This window comes from Crassostrea angulata, chromosome 6 (assembly GCF_025612915.1).
Source record: "Crassostrea angulata isolate pt1a10 chromosome 6, ASM2561291v2, whole genome shotgun sequence".
In the NCBI taxonomy this organism is placed as follows: Eukaryota; Metazoa; Mollusca; class Bivalvia; order Ostreida; family Ostreidae; genus Magallana; species Magallana angulata.
In genome coordinates this window covers 14504850-14524585 of record NC_069116.1, presented here as the reverse complement: position 1 = coordinate 14524585, position 19736 = coordinate 14504850, and the positions used below count along the sequence as shown (strand labels likewise).

At 35.9% G+C, this 19736-nt stretch overlaps 1 protein-coding gene across 1 annotated transcript; it reads left to right on the top strand.

Annotated features, from left to right (window-relative positions):
* The first annotated feature begins 4 nt into the window (after positions 1–4).
* Positions 5–7736, top strand: LOC128188511 (junctophilin-2-like). The gene is made up of 2 exons (XM_052859608.1): positions 5–1849; positions 6221–7736. Exons 1-2 carry the CDS (start codon positions 1465–1467, stop codon positions 6334–6336), a joined length of 501 nt encoding a protein of 166 aa, XP_052715568.1. The 5' UTR covers positions 5–1464; the 3' UTR covers positions 6337–7736.
* Positions 7737–19736: the final 12000 nt, after the last annotated feature.

Below are 19736 nucleotides of genomic sequence, written 5' to 3'. Positions count from 1 at the left end.
CTAATAATCATTAACTTATTTGATGTAACGATTGTGGTTAATTTCGTTCAAGATTAAATATTTTTACAAGCACTTGATGTTCCATTCCTTAACAAACTTGCACGGTCATTCCAATAATTTCTTTACTCAAACATTTAGACAACCTTGATTCCTTTGACTTCTTAGTACAGTAGACCCGTCAAATCGATATATAGAATTTTGTTTGTCAAATATTCTACAAATTGCTGAAATCCTACTATGTCAATAAGTCAATAATACATCCACCTGTCGCTCCGTTAGACGTATGCAGCGTTTGTCCACATCGAAACACAAGCCGCTGGTGGAAAAACCGCGAGGAGTATCGAAATGGCTTCAGCAGCTGATTGTAAAATATATTGATTTCATATATACACAAGCCAACAGAGTACTGCGCTACAAAGTATTAATTATTCATTTGTCGTGAAGCTGCTTAACTCTGAGTATACAATTTTATTTCATGTAGTGTGATTTTTTGCGCTATCCATTTTCACATTTGATACGACAGAGGTGCGATCGGGAGTTGAGGAGTAACGTCGCCCGTTCCTGTGTTAATGCTAGCGGTCTTCATCTGTCGGACTGATATTGGTAAATATCCGAAAGATTCAGTGTCTTGTTTATAATAAGAGAACTCATCTACACACGTGTTCTTATAGTCACAGGTCTTGTGTGTTCACATTGCCCGGCGATGAGGGAAACTCGAGTCAAACCTGTTCGCCCAATAACACATAGGCGACCTTATTAGGAAAATCGCATCTCCGATCTACTGAAGAGCGAGCGAATGCAATGGCCGACATCTTTCGCATAATTTATTCGCCCTACCGAAGCTGTTTTCGACTCGCCTCGCAGTGTGTTTTTCCCCGATTTGATTATGATTAAGACCGTAAGACAGTTTCGAACACAAATTATCAGTGCTTTTAAGATGGCGCGTGGAAGATAGCGACCACCACTGCTCGAATTAAGTGATGTAGATTGGAGAAAAGTGACCAAAGTGCTACCGAAATTAACTCTTTTACCGATAACGGCCATGCTTTAGCAAGGATCACTCAAGTACACGCGATTGCAGAGGAGAGCCGTTGTGTATTATCATTTCATGTATATATTCTTCGTGTACCTAAGTGCACTAATTTTCAAACTTAGAATATTTCACCGATCTGATTTAAACAAAATAACAAATAAATAACCATGCTGCTTTTGGATTGAAAATATTTGTGAAAGGGGTGTTACGGACATATTATACAATTGACGGATTAATTTACTGCACATTATTGAAATTATTGCATAGATGAGTGATCTTTTGGAAATTATCCCCATCACGTGAGTATGCATGAATGAGAAAGGGTACTTTGCTCGCTTTTTTTTCGAAGGATGTCGATAACTTTGGTCCATTCGTGTGTAGGGTAACTCAGGAGCTTGTGGTCCTCTTGGACACATGACCCGTAGGTCCAAATGACAACTGGAGGAGGGCGTTTCGATTTTGAGGATGGAGGGACATACTGCGGAGGCTGGGAGGACGGGAAAGCCCACGGGCACGGTGTGTGCACGGGGCCCAAGGGGCAAGGGGAGTATTCCGGCGCCTGGCAGTACGGTTTCGAAATTTCTGGTGTTTATACATGGCCGAGTGGAAATAATTACAAAGGGCAATGGTTTCAAGGAAAACGACATGGACTGGGCGTAGAGACAAAAGGGCGGTGGATTTACAAAGGAGAGTGGACCCAAGGGTTCAAAGGTCGCTATGGTGTCCGACAAAGTTTGACCTCCGGTGCTCGATACGAAGGAACGTGGACCACGGGTCTTCAAGATGGTTATGGGTGCGAAACCTACGCAGACGGAGGTAATATTTGAATTTCACCTTTTGTAACACCTTAGTTTGTGTTTTTCTGTTTACACCTGATGTATGATGACGCCATGTTTTTGAATACAAAAAGCCAACGATGCTTGCAATATGGCCGGTCAGATCCGACCTTGATTTTTTCATCACTGGTTTATAGGTGTTTGCACTGCACGCGAAAACTGTTTTGAGGAACCATTCACCTTCGAAAACATCTCCTTGTTAATGTTGTGTGTTGTTTAAGTAATGATACATATCATGCATGGTCATATGGAATCCATTAGAAGCCTTGGTCTTTTGTCACAACCCGTAAGGCTGTTTTTACATTATTCTCATCTTCATCATTATCTTCATCATTCTCATTATTGTCATCATCGTTATTGTAAATCAGGATCAGCGAATGCTATGAATATAAGCATAAAAACTCAAACCGTTACACATACAATTCCAGTCCTATCCCAAATAGATTTGGACGTGAGTAGTTGATTGCTGTGGAGAGTCATATTTTCTGCCAAACTGAGCGGTGCCAGTGTTATTAATTAGTAAAGTATGACAATATAGGTACTGGGAGGGAGGAATGAAGAGCAAGACCATCGTTTTGAGTTATGTTTAGAGAATGCCTACACGGATGCATGTTGTAATGTATTGTCTACAATGTAGGGTATATCGCTGACTCTTGTACAGAAAAAAAGTCTGGTATTTCTTTACTTCTGGTTGCCACGGCAACAAAACTTGGCAGGTGAGGCATGATGATCAGAGCAATGTGGAGATATGATATCGACACTGGATAACGGGATTTATGCTCTAAAAAAAGATTACCATCTCTCTCTCTCTCTCTCTCTCTCTCTCTCTCTCTCTCTCTCTCTCTCTCTCTCTCTCTCTCTCTCTCTCTCTCTCTCTCTCTCTCTCTCAAGCGTTAAAGTAATGTAAAGTGATTTCTACTAGTATAGCATCTCATAAAATGAAACTGCTATAGAAATAAATTTAGATTGATGCATATTAACATAAAAAACAAACTGAAACCGTTTTATATATATTCTATGATTCTATTTACTGGAAAATGATATTTTGAATTAAAATTAAGCAGACACTATTTCACAAATACAATAATATTTCAATAACATGGAAGCAATCCTTCTTGCTCTTCTCTGTTACATTGTTTATACCGATTGAACACCTTGTGATTTATGTAATAACTACTATACACAGTTTTAAAACACAAAGGTCGTCCGATTAATTCGTCCTTGCAATGTACATCGGGAAAAATCATTGTCAATATTACTTAACCCCCGTCATGATCGTAACATCTGTTTAGAATTAAGCAGAGACTTTTCTCAAGAAGATGATCGCTAATTGTTCAGATCGATAGGCGAGATAAACTTGAAATTGGCAAGGAGCAACATCGAAGCTTGTATTGGATGAATTCCTTGGCCATCACGCTTTGGTGAAAAAAAAAACCCCGGAGAAAAATGTATATTAACAGATACTTTATAATATTGGCATAATTAGGAAAAAAATGACTTTTGGCGATCAGTCATAATGTGTTGTAACTTGCATTTTGACACAAAAAATCGATCTTTTGAATCAAGTTAAATTAGGTTGTTGGTGTACAATCGGAGAAACCATTTATATGGAGCATTAGTCAACGATCACTGATCTTACTCTACATTCTGCCAGATCTTGAAATGCGATCGCAGAGTCAAAACGGTTAAATGACAAGAAAAGTGTAGTATCATCTTCTTTGTATATCAATATTTTATTTTGTCAATGTGGTCTTGTATCCAGTAAATAATTAAAGTACGGTTAACATATACGTACAAATATTTTTTTCTCATTGCGACAAAAATGTAACCGAGGGAAAAGTTTCAATGACCAGTATTTCAACTGAATATAAAATAAGGAAAACACAGCTTTGCCTATTTGCACTGATGTACCACAGAACTGTTAAAGTCGTACTGGATTGACTTGACTTTTGCCTGTAGACAATGAAAAGCAGGCATTCTTCTTTGCCGTGCCAGGGGTTGATTTCACACGGACTACCTTCCTGAGGGATCTCATATCTAGCTCGGAGTTCCAGAGAACTATCTCAAACGATTCCATGAACTACATGTGTTATGTGCGATATCTATACCTGCATGTTATTTATATATGACGTGACAAGCCGACAAGATAAGACCGGACGGAATGACCGTTAAACGCTGTGAAGATGCCCAAGAGACATGTTAAAACCCACGGGGCCCGAATCTTACATCTTTTTGCTGTTTTTAAAAATGCCAAATCGTCCAAAAGTTAGGCTCATAAATCAAAATGAAAGGAAAATTAGCTGATCGGTTCTAATTTTAGAAAAGTTAACAAGGTCACATCTTGAAAAGTTATTTTCAACCGTTACAGATGTATAAAGAAACCAAAGACAAACTTATCTTATTTGATGCAATCACTAGAAACATGCAAGCTTCCAGTAAACATTTTAGAACACATGTTTCTACATTTATTAGTATTGCTTTATATTATATTTACATTTCATATTTTCTGCCTTGTCTTATCAATAGAATCTTGGTCCATGTTTGATGGGCTACCACCCATTTTTCTAGAATCTTTGATAGAAGAAAGAAAGATATCACAAAGTATACTATCCTTCTCATGAAACCGCCACTACTGCGATTGGAGAGACTGTGTGGTCAAATAGTTATCCATCATATCTACCCTAAATCTGTATTGTCTATAGTAAACAAAATAATCCTAGTATTTTGGCTTTTAAATTTGAATATTGTTTCTTTATCTTTATACAGAGCTCTTATTCTCAAGGAGATAAATATAGTCTATAAAAATGGCCACAACTATCCAGCTTTCTTAACGTTGTGCTTCTGGACTGACTGTAAGGTAGTTACAGTAGCTTCTGTAGGTAGTTACAGTAGCTTCTGGACTGACTGTAAGGTAGTTATAGTAGCTTCTGGACAGACTGCAAGGTAGTTACAGAAGCTTCTGGACAGACTGTAAGGTAGTTACAGAAGCTTCTGGACAGACTGTAAGGTAGTTACAGAAGCTTCTGGACTGACTGTAAGGTAGTTACAGTAGCTTCTGGACAGACTGTAAGGTAGTTACAGAAGCTTCTGGACAGACTGTAAGGTAGTTACTTTAGCTTTTGGACAGACTGTAAGGTAGTTACAGAAGCTTCTGGACAGACTGTAAGGTAGTTATAGTAGCTTCTGGACTGACTGTAAGGTAGTTACAGTAGCTTCTGGACTGACTGTAAGGTAGTTACAGTAGCTTCTGGACTGACTGTAAGGTAGTTACAGTAGCTTCTGGACTGACTGTAAGGTAGTTACAGGAGCTTCTGGACAGACTGTAAGGTAGTAACAGTAGCTTCTCGACATACTGTAAGGTAGTTACAGTGGCTTCTGGACTGACTGTAAGGTAGTTACAGTAGCTTCTAGACAGACTGTAGGGTAGTTACAGTAGCTTCTGGACTGACTGTAAGGTAGTTACAGTAGCTTCTGGACAGGCTGTAAGGTAGTTACAGGAGCCTCTGGACAGATTGTAAGGTAGTTACAGGAGCTTCTGGACAGACTGTAAGGTTGTTACAGTAGCTTTTGGACTGACTGTAAGGTAGTTACAGTAGCTTCTGGACTGACTGTAAGGTAGTTATAGTGCTGATCGTCAGTAAAGGGATATAGATTAACGGTGTGCAATGCCACAGAAAGGATTCTTTAACCAAATGCATGTATTTTCTTCATACAATAACGTTTGTATGTATTCTCAATGAAGTTGATTTATCCATATTCATTTTGTTTGGTCTCAAACCGTTGTTGAGACGAAGTGAGAAATGGCGAACATTTTATATTTTGATGCATAAATATTTATATCACTGAAGACGTAGAACAAATGACTTAAATGATAACTGCGTCATATCCTGAATGCATTAGTCTAGAGATTATACTGGTACTCTGTGTTACCATGCTTACAGCGTGTTTGCTTTTGCAAGAAGATTTTCATGTAATTATTATTACTAAACATTGTAGAGCCCGATTGCTAATAATACATCTTATTTTACCATATACAATATGATTGAGTTTTTCAGATTGCTGTATTTTTGATACCCTGTTTGGTTTTGAAAAAAAAATATTAACTAGGGTGGTTTATAGATTAAGTTTCAATATTATGGCTGTAAAAAAAACGAAGTAAGTATGTTTAATTAGGGAGCATTTTGATTCCCATGTGTTATGTTTAATTACCATATCTATGACCTGGTACACAATAGCTTGGCTTATAATGCTTAAGTTAAAGTCTTAAGCATATACTGAAAACTTAAGCTTTAGGGAATATATACCCAATAGTTTACTTCCTTTTAAGATTCTATTGGATAACTTTATTTAGTTATCAATTTTGCTGTAGTCTTTATGACTTCCAAATGCTCTACTTCAAAGATTGTGCGAATCATACCAGCACAGACGACGAGCTGCCTTAGTCGGAAGCTTCTCTGGAATGCTTAAATACAAAACATGATCAAAATCCTCGTTTCCGGCTTATGTTGCTGAGATCGTCAATATTTATTCTTTGTGTGTACAGTTTGGCACAGACGAACTATGCAGCTTTTTCCGACAAGAGTGCAAATTCTCTATAAATCAATGAAACTTATGTAAAGAATACAAGAGCTTTGTTGTGTAAAGTGTGATCTATATTCGACCGATTGCGATGTACATATGGCTACCTCCCTGCAGGGACACACAACATGTTATTGTATGAAAGAAAAACTTGTCATTGCTACATGAACGCAGAACAATGAAAATTAACTTGAGGCAACCATATATAAAAAGACTTTTATTGAATGCTCAGTAAATATTTCATACAGACATTTTTTCCAGTCAATATCATAGCGACATTATTTCTGGGCTGATCTTTTGTATTGAAGACAATAAGTTTAATCTATGGAAGTGGTCGCCGGTGTCTACATCAGACAGTTTATGTATGGATTTTGTGTTCAGTGGCAGCCTGTCGTGACCTTGTAGCCGGCCTGCTTTTCTCCGTAACTGACTTGAGTATTTGAAAATCGATTCTTACTATAAACCATCGATCCTAGTGCAGCAAAATCGTCTAAAACACCCTGTAAATCAGATGACTGTCCATATTTACCTTGTATGCATGTATTGATCTCGGTACGGACTAACTAATATTGACAAAATACCATATGTACCGGTAATCACGTAAACCACGTGGCAATGTTGGAGAAAGAGAGCTACTTTTTTAACTCTGTGTCAACTTGACTGAGAACGACATGTTTTTATTCGTGTCATCTGAGTCACCTTTTTGAATGAAAAGCTTTGAGTTAAGCCATGAACTTTAATCTATACTGAAGTGTTAACTAGTGTGTTTTGTAGATGTTGTTATAAAGCTATAACCAACAAATGATCAACTCTTGTCAATGAAGCAAGTAAATTTTAGGCCACAACCTCTTTCTTTTCAAGCCTGGTGTGATGTGATATTCCTCCTCCTACACTGGGACTCCGTTTGTCCATTGTCTGACCACTGATTGCTTTGGCTTTGTACCTCAAAAGTCCCATACAACTCTTACTTAATGATGAAAGTAAATGTCACTAACGGCTTGTCTTGAATTCGGACGACCCCCAAACGTATTGACGTCATGACTTACACAAGGTTGATCTTGTGTTACTTAGACTTTGGGTTCTTGTTTCATTCGCTGTTCAGCACTCTTTCCATGGTAAGTGTAATGAGATAGGATGGTGTAAGTTTACGTTTCTTGACACTGAACCGTTTAAAATGGCAAGGTATGGTTTCATTTCTGATGCTTTATAAAGCAAAGAACAGTGTTGGTGTGAGTGAGGGATGTCTTTTTCACTCGGGGGATTAGAATTGCGTGTCCTTGAAACATTCACATTTATTGAGGGTCAAACTCAAACGTCAAAATGAAAACTTCTGTCAGGTCTAGTCATGTATAATATTCTGGGAATCAAACTAACCGAGTAATCACCATTATGAAAGCATTCGGTGCTCGATAGCCATGACCCGAACTTTTCACTCCCCATATCTATTGTCTAAATGTCCATATCAACTGATGCACTTGAACTTTTCCTAATTACAGACCAGTTTATGGCCATCAAGCAGCAATTTTCAAGCGTACTAAATTGTCCTTATTGAAAAAAAAGTCCTCATTATCCAGTCTTGTGTCTGCTGATCCATGTGCGCTTGGGGAGTAGCTATTTCTACATTTACGGGTTGTATATAATTCATAGATACAATAATATGCACTCTCTTTTATGGAGTGTATATTTGAGAAATTCGGTCGAAGACCAGTCCCACAAAATGCTGCAACTAATACAGCAACGGTTGTTTGGAACCAATGCGTTGGTTTCGTTCGTTTACCGATGTTTGAACGGAATTATGTGCGTGTAATTCAATTTTTCCCCCTAGAAAAATAAGTTGCATGTCATTGTAATTTCACGAGCTTAATGGTTTTAACAAAATCGATTTGCGTTTAAAATTACCAACAGAACAGCGTACGACATGATTTTTCTAAAGAGGAAGTGAATGAAACCGAGTTTCCAAAACATAATGGTCTCGTGATGGCGATAATGTTTTTGTTTTACTTGTATTTGTTCAAGCTCCGATTCAGCTATACCAACATTACAGGTCGAAAATCTATGAAAACGCTAGACTTTAGAGTTTCATACACCGTATACGCCTGTAGTAAAGTGAAAATTGCAGAAAGTGCAGAATTGATCATGAACTCCCCGCAGAATTTCTTTGCCAGTGTTTAATGTATATGAATAAGTATTTCTGTATCCGTGCTCTAAATTTGCACAATTTTGTCACTTATTACGTATATTTCAATTTATTAACTCGAATTTTCGTAGTCTGGAAGAATTTATTTGGGTGAACGAAAAGCACAAAAAGAAAACCACCAGTTACATGTGCTTGTGCACTGAGAAACTTCATCAGAACACATTGAAAATTTATTTCTTTATTTCAATAGTTAATGAACCCGAGGCATGAACTGGTAAATTGAGATGGCGCTGCAGGATTAACGATCGATGAAGCCATTGATTGATTAAGTCATTGTCACCATTCTCAACAGGTATCTCAAAATCAGGTCAACAAAGACGTGTTTTTGCAACACGTAGTCCGAAGGTTTAGATGAGTGTTTGCTTTAGCTTGAGGACAAGATCGAATAGTAATTGCGTTTTTACAAAAATGACTACAATTCATGTCGACCTATTCTAAACACAATCAAACCATCAGCAGCAGAGGAAAACGCCGTCACGCTTGATCTCTTTTCTTGAACAAATGTTGCAAACGTTGATGGTTCATTGCTTGACAAAGTCAGACGCTTATTATTCAAAGTCACGTTATCGATCTCCGTCAATATACTGAATGAGTTATTTCACTCTATCAATATTTGCATTTTTGGCTCGAGGGTCAGGACGATCAGGTTGCGGTGAAATCTCAGCCAGTTCTTTCCGATTCTGAGACCTTCTCTGAGGTGGACGGAGATACACAGCCGCTGAACATTATCAAAAAAAAAAAATAAACAATGGAGTAAAAGTACAAAGGAATCCTCTCTGCGCGAAAAAAATATAGTTCTAATGAATGAAAAGCTCAGGCTGATTCCTTTTCAAAGTCTTCAGCGTAAGTGATTAAGAGATCTTGGAGTAATTCAACAATGTTCGGTCATGTATACGCTTTGGAAGACAAAATAATACATATTATGGTGAAACATTAAAAAGATTCTTTGGGCATTCATTTACATTCTTTTTTCTTTGGATTTTTACTTCTCATGTGTTCTTCAGATTATGTGTTATCGTTAATAACATATTGCTGTGGAATCGGTGTCAAGAAATGCACTCATTATGAACAAACATCTATGTTGTAGATAACTGAAATTAAAAACAAAATAAATTAACTCTCAAGCTAAATTCTTATGCGTTTTAAAGGGGTATGCAAAATCTTTTTCAAAGTCATGCATGCTTCATTCACCGCGAGTTAATTTCAGACCATGATTTTTTTTCTATACACAAACGGTATATTGTGGATTCAAAGGGAAAGAGCAACATTTACGAGACGTTACTGTACAGTATGACATGTCCTTGAAAATTCACTTTAAGGCAAGGTCATGCTTCTACGAACTACATACATGTATGTAGGAATCTGTCAACCAGAAGTATATCTAGAAAGTTAACCAGCTACTATAGTATAGGCTTGTTGTTTATTTTTAGGAATTCTCTAGTTTCGTAAGTGTTTATTTAAACTTTTCCCACCTGATGAGAACAATTTTGAGTTTTAAACATATACTATAGTTTACGTTCAAACAAACATAGCTCATCCCCAAGCTTAATCTTTGATTTTTGTTAGGTTAAAAAATCTTAACAGAGTAAAACTGTTTGAATATTTGAGCTCTCCTAAAACATTTTTGAAATAAGATTGTTCCAATTATTATTTAACGAAGGAAGCATCTCTCTTAGATTTAAAACTTAATTTCTAACTCATTGGCAAACAAAATGCTACTCTCATACTAGCCATACTTTCGGTAGCAAATGCACGTTTTATTTTTCTCACAAAAAATATTTTTTCGATGACCATATTTCATTAAATTAAATTTATCAAAATAAATGCACGTGTGTGTATTGTCTGTTGATGCCATCTTACGCAACTTTTTAGTATATACACTTTTTGACTAGTTTGCAGACTTTTCAGAATTGCAGGATTTCTATCGGTGAAGAGTTTTCAGATTTCACAACCCACCTGCAGTGGCGTTTACTATTAAATCTCCTTGCTTATTCTGTCAGGCTTCCTATCTCTCTCGGCCACGTGGTCTTCCCTTCTGCCTTGGTGATGCTGGATATTTTTTTTTATTTTACACGAGGAGGTCTTATCATTCAGCGAGCATCCTGTATAATGGTTGATGTTTTTCGTGTGTTCAAAGAAATTAAGTATATAGTCTGCTTTACAAGTGATGAAATTCTGATAATTTATCGGAAGATTAAAATTACTCAAATTCTCTCGGCTCTGTTATAACTTCCGGTTCAGGTAAAAAGAGAAAAAACCAAAACCAGACTGATAGAAATCATTTATCTCGTATATTCAGATAATCAGCACTTGTAAGAAATGCACAGACGCTTTATAATGTTTCAAATGATGAGAAGAAAATTCAGTTAATACAAAATTGGCAGCTAAGGTGCACTCTACTTAGAAAATTATCCAAAATCTGCATCCTTGCGGCGGTTTTTGTAATTTGTTCAAGCATTTTCTCCACACACATGTGCCCATTCGAGCTAAAAATAAAGAAAGCTTTTGCTCTTATTTTCCATGAAAAATGTAAAATATTCAGAAAATGTTAATGTTTTCGATAGTTTTTCGTTGTATAATTATACACGGGTTTGTTGAAGAGTTAATCAACAGTCTAGCTCTATGCATGCTTAAGTATTGAAAGACTGACTCATACAAGCCGCTCAAAATGCCTTTTTTCTTATAGTAAATCACATAGAAGCAATTTGTACAAATTGCCGCAGAATACGTAACGCCTACATTATCTTATGTAAACGCATTTGTTTTTCTTCTCATTTTAAAGAAAGAGTTATAGGGCACTTAATTTGGAGAATCATAAGGGCTCTTAATTATGTCAGTAGAACAATATCGGCAGTCCTTATTTTCTTCACATCAAACTTATTAACCTCACAGGGTCGGGTTATCGTGGTCAAGTGATAAGGTCACGGGGAATGGTGCAGGTTCGAACCCGATCGCTCAAAGAAAAACTTTCAAAGCTTTCATCAACTCCTCCATGAAAACTAAGTTTGTTTAGCTTGATACACCGGATATAAAATGGAATATTTGTATAAAAATATGGCAAACAGAAACGATATACCATATCTCTTATACACTATAACACTTCTACTGGCATGAAATGATCAACAAAGCGAGCATGCGAAACATACTTGGAGGATGAGTAAATTCATCCTGCAGATGCTGCATTAACTGTACTCGCGAAACCCACCCCTCATGCAGTCATAGCGCTTTTACTATGTAACGGGCGGGGGGGGGGGGGGTGAAAACGTCCTTTGCCTAATAAGCATAAATACTTTGTTAGTCTGAAGTTATTTATTCAAGGAATTGGTGGTTTCTTTGGTATTTTATGACATCGTCTATATCTGTTTGAATGTACGATAGTGTAAACTTCAATCATGATTGCTAGACACACGAGTTGCTAATAGGATGACGCTCAGTTCTACTAGAAAAATGACATACAATTAAAAATTTAACATAGTTTAACAAGACAATGTCGCGTCTTTCTCAGAAACACAAATAAAAAAACCCGGACATTTTAGGAACACTACACAATGGTTAAAGGCTCAGTTTAAGGCTAAGCCTGACTCGACTTATATGTTTACATATATTTATCAAAAACAATAATTTGAGCCACATACAAAATTATTAAGCTAAGATAATGTATAAGTGAAGCTGTTTATTTTAGATATACCCATATATATATATATATATATATATATATATATATATATATATATATATATATATATATATATATATATATATATATATATATATATATATATATATATATATATATATATATATCGTAGACCAATGAAATATTGTTAAAAGAATAAAGTTTTCAACATCTGCTCAAGATTGGCTAAAACAAACATTTGCGGGGTTTTTTTTCAGCTAACCCTTCAGCGAACTTATCTATGAGAATTAGATTACCAAGTTTGCAAGTTAAAAAAATAAAAGACTTGATCCGCCTCTTGCGACTTAAAATGGTGTAAATAATTTACCACACGCACATTACTGTACATCAAGACAATACCTTGCTACTGTTAAGCTAAGGGGGTAAAATTGAAACTTCATCAGTAACAGATGCGTGCGATATTGTTTGTCTGTAAAATGATGCATCGCACCACTAACCCATCTGTTTTGTGCCAACGTGCTTCGGCTCGCTAATGAATGAACCGATAGGCTGGTGTTGCTCGCTGTTGGGTTTTCCACTTCAGGGAACTCTCTTCACCGCGGCTAATCAACACGTCCGGGTAAGGATGTGCCGTATTAAAAAGTTTGACCATAATACGTTATCACTGCAGCTCGTTGTTCGTTTCCAACGTTAAAATAGTTCAGATTTTGAGGAAGAGTTTACTTGTGTTTTGTTCTTAAACAACATTTCGTAACCAAGCTAACAATTACAACATGTTTCTAACACACATAGCTTTACTATAAATGGTATATGTATTTGTAACATGTACTTGTGAGGCCCTGAAAAAAACTCCATTACACAGTATCATTACTTTTCATATAACATCATCTATCTTCGTAGTATTTTTACAGCTCTTTCTGTTCTATGGGCCTAGTTGTGTAAACATTCATAAAAAGCCAGTAATGAGGGAACTGACCTAAACAAGCTACAAAATAATGGTTAGTTTACGTTATGAAATGCTCGAGTCCACCTGGCGATAAACATTGCAGTATTCTCTTGCATATAAAAGTCAGTTTTCTCCATAGTTTCGGAGCAAATGCCGTGTAAACAAAATGGGCTTGCTTTCAATGCAATTATCGCGGACAAAGTTGATGTAAAAGGCCGAACGACTAGTGTTCCAAGCGACCGGCTGTCAAGAGTACTAATTGTACTCAGATGAACGACAGACACTGCTTTTGCTACTCGTTAGAGCATAGCATATACCGCCATGGGGGTTATCATGGTTTTTTGTATTTCAAATAGTTAAAACTTATTCTTCTTTGAAGTATGAAAATGATTTTATCAACACAAACTCGAATTCATAATGAAACATATAATTCAAAAACTAAATTTGCAATAATTTACTCAGAGGGTTCAGCATTCTGAATGATAGACATATAGAACCACTTTATCAAGGCCTTGGACTTTCAGTAGGATGTAACTTTTTCTTGCGTCAAAACAAGTTAAAATGACGCGATTTCAAGCGAAATATACACCGATTGCGTAGTTTTCGTACAAAGGCCAGACAAATCTTGTTGATTTCATAGAGCCATGACTGAGTGGCCAGCAATGAAATAGACAGGCCTACGTCACATTGCCGATTGACACAACTACCCAAAGTCCAAGCTCTTGTTAAAATGGTTCTATTTATCATCAAAATTTCGAATGTAGGAAAGTTTTTTAAAATATCATAAACACACTCTTGCTCTTATTCATAATGATACACGTCGTTCATTGTTTCTATAATTTGCGGTACAATTTCTAATGCAAACTTGCATTGTACTTTCTGTTGTTTACAGTCTATTGTCTATGAAAGTATAGTGGTCTTTGACATGATTCTACACAATGTTTATATGATTCCAAAGTCAATCACAAGAATGACATTAGTGTACAATAATTCTTCAGAAATACAAATTTACAATTCGTAATAAACTACAACCCAACCCCCCCCCCCCAAAAAAAAAAACAACCCCAGAGCAAACAAACAATTAGTTGTTTTATAGAACGATGCATAATACGGATGTTCACCAAAAAATTCCATCTTAGAATGTACGTGGTCAGTATTACTATATGTGCTGTTTACTCTGGGTCTTTTGGTAGAAACAGAATAAAAAGGAAATTTAGGTTCTGTTGTACGATGCAAAACTCCTGAACTTTCTTAAGTAGGTTCTCTCCGTGCCAGCTCTCAACCAAACTCAGGGTGAACAATCGCGTTATACCACAGGGACTCAGAATATTCTTTGTTTCGCAGGAAAACATTTAAGTTCTATGTATTGTTTGCATGACGTCTATCAAACAGAACATTAACGAGTGGATCGTCAATAATATGTCACAATAAATGCCAGACCAGGCTAAAATTTTGTGCGCTTCTGAACGACAAAGCATGCAACCAGAGGATACAACCAAGCACTAAAGCTGTTCGCTTTGCTGCGAGAGTATCAGTATATCGGATGACTTTGGTATGATAAAGATTTTGTCGCAGTACACTGCAGAAATCAATAATTTGTTCATGACCTACTTAATAAGGAGAAAAACACGGTGAAAATGGGCGCACATGGGTAGATTGAACTAGTTGTTATTAAGTGTTGTGTGTTAATTTTGTAAATGAGGTAGTAGGTGGTTAGGTTGTGATCTTGTATTGGTGCTGAATAGACTTGAGGGTAAAACACACACACACACACACACACGCACGCACTCAATCCACATTTTTTTTTCTCTCTCTCTCTCTCTCTCTCTCTCTCTCTCTCTCTCTCTCTCTCTGTGAGAGATATGATGAATCAACATAATCCTACCCCACATAAAACGTAAGATTACCCTGACCATTACCTGACCCATGGTGATTATCTTTATCTACTAGTTTATCTACCGTCTGCTTATTGTCTGCGCGAGCTCCATATCGTCTGCCAACGAGCGCGCGTGATGAACATTTTAGTATACAGGGACATAAGTGTCTTGAACTCAGAGAGACAGCGAGTTTGCTGCTTGCGGTCGTGTAAAGAGATTACTTTGATCTCAGTCAAACCAGGTGCAGTGAAATATGTTTCATAATGGTTGCACTCAGTCGGGGATTTTAAGTTACATAAATCATTAATGATACAACATAATGTTGGTATTGTTATGCCGCGGGTTTTCAGTTCGGTAACCCTAGTACACATTTTGCAATGATCCTATTGAAATCAAACTTGATCGATTTCGTTTGCCAGAAAATTCTTTTCGTCGTCTTCTTCAATTCAAAAAGCTTAATTTTAATTTAAGTTTTTATGTAAACCAAGTAAATTTTTATGAGTATTTTATGGCAGTAAAATTTTGAATTTCGCCTGTATGATTGGTGCTGCATTATAGACGACACGAAAGCTATTCTCTCTAGCTCTGCATCTTTCCGCATTTTTGTTAATTTGCACGGGGTGTGCATATTTGACTTGCTTTCCAACCAGATCTTGCTTCTAACTTTCTAAGGGTCTTCATTTTTTGAACAAACTTTTAAAGATCTCGAAAAAAAACCCACCATATACACCTTTAGGTTCATTGACACCATGCGGTTAGTTGGAAATTTTACAGATCGAACCCGGCGTGAATCCGTTCTGCTGGTTGCATAATTTGCATATCACTTTCTGAAAGATTGGCATATATTGTGCACATTTATGTCGGGTGTGTTTTAAAAGTCTAATGTTACGATAAACTGATCTTTGAATAGGATTACGTTGTGGCGTACAAAAGTTATTGCAGCCTAGATTTACCTCACCCATTTGTATTGAATTTTCTCTGCTTCATATGTATTTTTTAGTGTGATTAGTTAAGAGTTTAAGATTCATATTTTACTCAATGTCCATATATTTCATAGTTAAAATCAAAGTCTATAAAAACCAACATTAAGATAATAATGACAATTTTTGGATCTATGTTACTTTTGTTCTGGAAACGAATAATAAAAAAAAAGAAGATAATTTCTATTCGTCTCCAATAATACCAACAAATATACACTGTATACATTTCTCTAACTATTGCTTTGTGTGCGTTTTTGTGAAGTTGAAGCTATGCTAAAATGTTATTTTTTGTTCCTTTCAGAAGTCGATCTCGGCTCTTCTGATCAGCAATTCGCCTTAGGTTAGTTCATACGCTTATTACCCGCTCACTAACAGACCTATGTAGATACTAACACAAGTTCTACAGAAAACAGTTTAACGAGCACTTCACTTTCCTCATTGTTTAACACTATATATACTAACACGTAGCACATTGTGTATGTTCCTAAAACTACCATAGTGGTATAGTAAACCAGTAAAATCTACCATTATAATGGTGTAGTAAACCAGTAAAATCTACCATTATAATGGTGTAGAAAACCAGTAAAACCTACCATAGTGATATAGTAAATCAGTAAAATCTACCATAGTGGTATAGTAAACCAATAAAATCTACCATAGTGGTATAGTAAACCAATAAAATCTACCGTAGTAGTATAGTAAACCAATAAAAAACTACCATAGTGGTATAGTAAACCAATAAAATCTACCGTAGTGGTATAGTAAACCAATAATAAACTACCGTAGTGGTATAGTAAACCAATAAAATCTACCGTAGTGGTAAAGTAAACCAATAATAAACTACCATAGTGGTATAGTAAACCAATAATAAACTACCATAGTGGTATAGTAAACCAATAATTAACTACCATAGTGGTATAGTAAACCAGTAAAATTACCATAATGGTATAGTAAACCAGTAAAATCTACCATAGTGGTATAGTTAACCAGTAAAAACTACCATAGTGGTATAGTAAATCAGTAAAAACTACCATAGTGGTATAGTAAACCAGAATCATCCTTGCTAGAATACTCTTCTTAGAGAACCTCGCATTCATTTGTTTCATCAGAAGTCTAGACATATTTTTAAAATATATTTAAACCGTATACAGTGTTAATGCTAAGTTTGCAAGGAACATGACTTTTCATACAATTTTGATTATTGTTATTCTGCACGCAAATAAATTGAGTATTTTTCTGTACTAATTCAATTCAATTTTAAACATTCAAGAGTAGTATTTCAATTGAAGCTGGTGCATTTATGTTTTTGATAGCCTTACAGAATGACTTTAGCCGGATATATTCAGTAAAGATTTGCAGAAAATAAACTGGTTCAAACATGTACAGCTGTTATACGATTTCTTCTTGACTTAAATGATCACTGGAAGAGAGGTGAACAGTGTCACGATTCTTGCTGACAAAAAACTCGAAAACTGGCCTGCTTCATTAAAGCCTTCCAATTAACTTAATCATGACCTTGAAGACTCACAAAGTGGAATTGAAGGCTAATAAAGAAGTTTTCATTATTTTCATATTTTTTGTTGAACAATTAAGAAGGCTATTTTTAAACACTTTTAAGAATTAAGAATCAAACTTGTTTAGCATCCGCTCCCCAAAAATACAGCAACGGAAATTGGTCGAGAAGAAAGAAAATTAAAATATCGCTACAAAAATCTTTGAAATGTAACTGTGTAAAATTGTATTGACTTGTCGATTTGCGAACCATTTTTTAATAAAAAAGAAGAAACGATATGATTTTTTCAGTTGGGATAAATTATCAGGTGTAGAAAGCAAACTTTTTATCCTTCTCTCTTGCAGCGCAGGCATCATTTTAATGTCTTGTGTTTGTAACTTTGTAGAATTCAGCGGAAAAATATTTCAATCAAGAAAATTGACTTGTTCTTAGAAAAACAACAACTTATTATAATTTATGCACATTTCGAAATAATGACGAAGTTTATAGAAGAAACTGCACGCAAATTCACTCCCTTTAACATGAATATCAATATCCGGTTTACAGAATGAATGTGCTTACTTTCTGTATATTTCCCTTACACTTATGTCAACATATGGTGTTTGCTACTATGAAATCCAAAGGATGAATGAATTAAACTAGATCGTTACAAGGTATTCCCCGTGTTTAGTCCCCGTACTTTGGGTTGATTCCTTGTTGGTTGTAGATTGTGTACCAAGAGCTATATTGATATCGAAATAAGAAACTATGTTCCGTATATAGCATTCACCCATATAAAACCCCCCATTGATGTGTTATAAATAGATTCTCTGCATACAGACCTCAATCGAATTACAGAGATTGTTGAATAATGAATAAAAATCCTATATTTACTGAAGAAATGAACTGGTTTAATGTGATTCTGTGTTTATATTGTCAAATATTAGAGAAATCGCGGACTTTTAAGTCATATTTTCATCATCATGCAGAGTTGTGTTCGAAAATATTCATTCATTAAAACGAGAAGGAAAAAAAAATAAATGTCATTTTTTAAGAATCTTTTTCAGCATTTTATTTTGTGTTGATTTCCTGTATGCATGATTCTACGGGCTTTTGGTGCTATTTTTTCACCAATCACCGCCGGTTAAGTGTTTGCTTGTGTTAGATATTCTGTGAGTTCTTCAGTCAGTTTCTATTTCTTGTCTTTACATGCCAACCAGGATCACCAACAAAACCTGGTCGACTTTACATTTCCGGTGAGTCATGTCACAATGGTTTCAACATATTTCTTTTTTATTCTTCTAACTTTTTTCCCCACAAAAAGCAAGGTTGATATGCTTTCTATATTGTCTGTGAATCTTGTTTCATTTGGACCAGAAAGACAATTTTATGCCATCTATCCCATGATAGGATTAAGAAAAACCTTTCTGCACGCGTGGTCTATATCGTGTGTAGATGTGATTTATTGCCTCTCTTATTTCAGAAAAGAAAAACTATTTTCCAGCAGTCATTTTGTAATAATTGATGAATGACAGCTATAATGAAACAATAACTTTGTTAACTTAAACGATGATTGAAAAAAAAAACCACCATAGACTTCTTACTCAATATCACGTGATACTTTTGTTTCTATGATACTGGTCTACAGGGTTACCAAACAAGTCTTATTAACTGTAATCATAAACCCATTAAAGTACACTTGCCCCCCCCCCTCTCTCTCTCTCTCTCTCTCTCTCTCTCTCTCTCTCTCTCTCATTAAGTACATGCAGAGAACCAATAAAATTTACAATATGTCCTCATTAGCCTTGTTTTTTCTGACACTGGCAAGGCAATAAAAAAATTTTTTACATAATTTTTACTGTGAAAATAGAATTAAAGTTGTTGAAGGCTATCAGCTCTGCCATGAGTCTCACTTGAACCTCCAAGCTATAGAACTGCATAAAAATTCACAGACACTCACGTTGTTTAATTCTTGGTAGGAATTTTCCCATTGAGAATCAAGTTATGAGATGAAAAATTGTCTGAATATTTTTATTGTTATCGTAAAGATTTGCGCAAATCATGTTCAGATGGGATGTATATCTGGACTGGTTCCCTGCCTCCGCTCTATCACCAGAGGTGATTGGAAGGTCAATGTCACAGTCTGCTCACTGCCTTATC

Coding starts and splice junctions, on each gene's coding strand:
- LOC128188511 (XM_052859608.1), top strand. CDS start 1,465: ATGACAACTGGAGGAGGGCGTTTCGATTTTGAGGATGGAGGGACATAC. Junction 1,850..6,220: donor CGAAACCTACGCAGACGGAG/GTAATATTTGAA, acceptor AACTTTATTTAG/TTATCAATTTTGCTGTAGTC.